At 37.0% G+C, this 4041-nt stretch overlaps 1 protein-coding gene across 1 annotated transcript; it reads left to right on the top strand.

Moving 5' to 3' along the window:
* The first annotated feature begins 1977 nt into the window (after positions 1-1977).
* Positions 1978-3534, top strand: LOC111392270. The gene is made up of 4 exons (XM_023017572.1): positions 1978-2267; positions 2434-2669; positions 2804-3188; positions 3294-3534. Exons 1-4 carry the CDS (start codon positions 1978-1980, stop codon positions 3532-3534), a joined length of 1152 nt encoding a protein of 383 aa, XP_022873340.1.
* The last annotated feature ends 507 nt before the right edge of the window (positions 3535-4041 follow it).

Here is a 4041-nt window from a genome sequence, read left to right as displayed (position 1 = left end):
CTTCTCAATTTCAACTCCTTTAGCCATGTTTTATCGTCGAAACTATTATACTCCTACATAAAGTTATTTCGCCTTTTTTTCTTTCATCAACATAAAGTACTTTAAATTTGAAATTTCTAAAGAAAAGGCAAGAAGTACGCTGCATTTTATTCCTTTGGACACGAAAGGATATTCAAACTCCAAACATTAAGGTAGGGGTGTTTCGACGTTTTTGTAAGTGATGTAAGATTTATATGTTTTCGTTTGCGTTAAACTCCTTATTGTGTTTCTCATGATGGAATCACCGTTTAGTGTTTTATACAAGATATGAAGAGATGATTATGATAAATGAAATGGGGTTATCAAAACCTAAAAGTAAGCGGGCTGACTGATCACCAATTCGCTTGAAATTGACGGTGATACAATCGAATAAAGTTTGCATTTCTGAAAATATATATTTTTACCATCTACTTAAGTGCTTCCTACTGAGTATTATTTATAGTACTCATCCCTACAAATAATTTTACAGGTTAAAATTGAGGCATGACAGTGGTTGGCATAGTGGCAAGTGTTCGGCGATCTCTAATGCTTTCAATTTCTAGTAAATATTTCCATTTATGTAAACATTTTATGGATATTTAGATGACACTTTTTAGAAATTTTTTAATGTTTAGTTTGTCTAGTTTCATAGACGATGCATGTTAACTAGAATTTAGAGGTGTTGGATTGAATATGTATGAAGTTTAAATTTATGCTAGGTTAAATTTTAGATTCTGTCCTCCTTTTTTAAAATGGTATAACTTGGGCTACGGTGCATGTTTTTAAGTGAAATCAGTGGGCTTTGAAAGGTCTATGAGTCTTCTAATAGTGGCCTTTGGAATTTCTCAAAAATATTATCTAAAAAAATGTTATGCCCGTTTTAGTAAACTGCGTCGTGTCGAATATGAGATTCCTGTCCAGCATATTCGAGTAATATTTTCGTGCTTCAAACGTTATCGTCGAAACCCCAAATTTTTATATGTGATACATAAATGAATGCTTTAGTCCCTGTAAAAATTTCATAAATTTCAATAGACATTTGTTAGGCCAAATATATTTTTCTTCCGCTGTTGTTAAATTCGTAATTGTCGATTTACCTTCAGATACAACATTTGAAATGTATTTATGAATATTAATGTATGTTTGAGCTGAATACCTTTTGTGAATAATCATTATTTTGCAAATTATTTTGAGAACGTGACCATATTAAATGTTTATTTAAGTCCTCAAGAATTAACTAAAACCTATTAGATACCCACTAATTAGACTTTGAATAACTGGTAGGAAGATGAGTTCATTAATGCCTCATCGATGTGAGATCATGAGACAATATGAAGTGTACGGGTGGAATCCAACGCACAATATGCATGAGCACATTTGGGAGATGCTTGTAAGGTGGATAGAGGTGAGACAACTAGGCTATATGGTCATTAGTCGTCGAGCCACCCGCCTTCTTATTGATACCTTACAAGAATAGTGGCTGGAGACTGTCGAATCAATTTATGATTATTTATAGGGTATTGTTGTGCCTACTTTGCCTCGAGAGATTAACTATGAGGCCTTTTGCATGGACCTGATTGATCAGTGGGAGTTGGTCCAACTCACGATCCCTGAGGACGATAGTGTACCTACTGAGATGTACATTCATGATGATGCACCTCCACCTATTTCAGACGACGAGACACAACCTTCTAAGAAACATAAGGTTCATGGAGGCTGGATTAGTAACGATGATGAATAGATAATCAAAATCTTAGTAGATTTTATTAGATTTAATTGTTATTGATGTCTAGTAGGATTCCTTTTGTTTTCCTGTTGATTAGCGTCAGACGCTCTATTATTGCTTTGTATTCCTGTTAAAGGATTCTATTTAGATGATAATAAAAGATTTTGAGCTGTAAATCTATTTCCTATATTGTGCAAGTACTGTCGACTTCTCTGAATGAGATTACATTTATGATGGTATATAGGACTATCACACAAGCAAGGACACTTAGGGAATTAAGGCGAGGGATTGATGAGTTGAAACAAGCCTTGGCTGCTCAGGCTGCACCTCCAGCTCCACCAATCCCACCAGCACCGCCAGTGCCATTGGCATATCCACATATACCGTCTATTCCGACGGTAGAACAGTTTCGCAGATATCGACCCCTACCTTTGATGGCAAGAAAGACCCTCTGCCAGCTGAAGAGTGGTTGCGTACTATTGAGAAAATCTTTCGGGACATCTCTTGTCCAGAAAACCAAAAGGTATTATGTGCTGAGTTTATATTAGTTGGAGGATCAAGCCATTGGTGGGAATCCTCATCACGTATTCGCACCGAGGAGGAACAACGTAATTTAACTTGGGACCAGTTCAAAATATAGCTAATAGAAAAGTTTTTTCCACAAGCTCTACGAGACTATAAGGAAGCAGAATTCTTAAGACTGGTACAGGGAGAGAAATTTCCGAGTATGAGAGCAAGTTCGGGAAATTGTCCCGATATGCCCCACATCTTGTAAGTGCTGAGCTCATGAAGGCAAAACGTTACAAGAGGGGCCTACGCCCAGAGATCAGGCAGATTGTGAGTTCACACGATCTCACCACTTTTCAGGTAGTTGTGAAGAAAGCTCAAATAATAACCTATTCAGGGGTGAAGTTGGTAAATCAGGGTCAGCGTAATGACTTTGGAAAAAGGAAGTGGCAGGATAAGAATAAGAATTCTTGACAGTTTAAGAAGCAAACACTTGTGGGCCAGTCAAATAATCCTCCATCCCAATGTCCTAAGTGTAACAATTTCACAAAGGGGAATGTCTGTATGGAAAGTATGCTTGCTATAAGTGTGGCCAACCTGGCCATGGGGTTTTCTCATTTCCATCGATTAAGAAACCCGAACAAGAGAAGAAAGGAAAAGCAAGGGTGTTTGCTCTGACTCACAATGAGGCTGTCCAAAATTCGAACATAATCACAGGTATTTTATCCATCTTTGGTACTCCGATTTATGTCCTTATTGATTCCGGTACAACACATTCGTTCATATCTAATGCATGTCTAGCTAAGATTAATGCTTCGTGTAAGAAGAATGATAATGTACTAGAGGTTAGTATGCCATCAGGTGGAACTATTGATACAGATAGGATAGCAACGGGGGTACAAATAAATTTTGATGGACTGACGTTAGAGGTCGACTTGTACGTTATAGAGATGAAAGACTTTGATATTATTTTAGGCATGGATTGGTTAGGTAAAAATCGAGCCACGATAGTATGTTTTGAGAAATAGGTAATTTCTCAAAGATCGGGAGAAGAGGAATTCAGATTTTATGGATCGAAGGTTAAGGCACTTCCTCGCATCATCTCAGCTTTGAAGGCAAAAAGCATGTTGAGGAAGCCTGACTGCCAGGGGTATCTTGTCAGTCTTATCGGCACCTCATCTCAAGATAAAATATTGGATGATGTGTCAATAATACGAGAGTATGCTGACGTGTTTCCCGATGATCTACTGGGTATTCCACCCAATAGACAAGTAGCACGATAGATTTAGTACGTGAAGCTACTCCCGCGTCCAAAGCTCCATATCGAATGGCACCAAAAGAATTACAAGAGTTAAAGATACAGCTAGAAGAACTTCTAGACAAAGGATTTATTAGATCGAGTGTATCTCCATGGGGAGCTCTGTTCACGAAATATTTTCTTTCGATTTAAATTACCGCAAGTGTACGGTTCGTTAACAAGTAATAAAGTGGATTCAATGAGTCCGAGTATCGTCCCACAGAGATTGGTTAGTTCAATTTTACTTATTCGACCTTAACCGAAACCAAATTACTAAAAATGAATGTGGACCTAATTAAAACTCTAAAATTGAAAAGATAACGCTACTTATGCGGCTTTTATGATTGTAATGAAATTAATAAGCAAAACAATAATTTAAAACTCTAAAATGAAATCAATTGTTGAGAACGCACGTTTGTTGTAATCAATAGAAATTAAACACACTAGGATCACGATTTCCCATGCAATTATCACTTTAAACTCTAGTTTCACA

This window comes from Olea europaea, unplaced genomic scaffold (genome assembly GCF_002742605.1).
Source record: "Olea europaea var. sylvestris unplaced genomic scaffold, O_europaea_v1 scaffold911, whole genome shotgun sequence".
Taxonomy (NCBI): domain Eukaryota; kingdom Viridiplantae; phylum Streptophyta; class Magnoliopsida; order Lamiales; family Oleaceae; genus Olea; species Olea europaea.
Note: the sequence above shows the minus strand (reverse complement) of the source record. Positions and strands in the feature narration are given on the sequence as shown.

Bases quoted from the DNA above. Each gene is read 5' to 3' on its own strand.
- LOC111392270 (XM_023017572.1), top strand. From the start codon at position 1,978: ATGGTATATAGGACTATCACACAAGCAAGGACACTTAGGGAATTAAGG. The intron at 2,268-2,433 runs GTATTATGTGCT...ATAAGGAAGCAG, and splicing joins CTTGTCCAGAAAACCAAAAG to AATTCTTAAGACTGGTACAG. The intron at 2,670-2,803 runs GTCAGCGTAATG...AATTTCACAAAG, and splicing joins GGTGAAGTTGGTAAATCAGG to GGGAATGTCTGTATGGAAAG.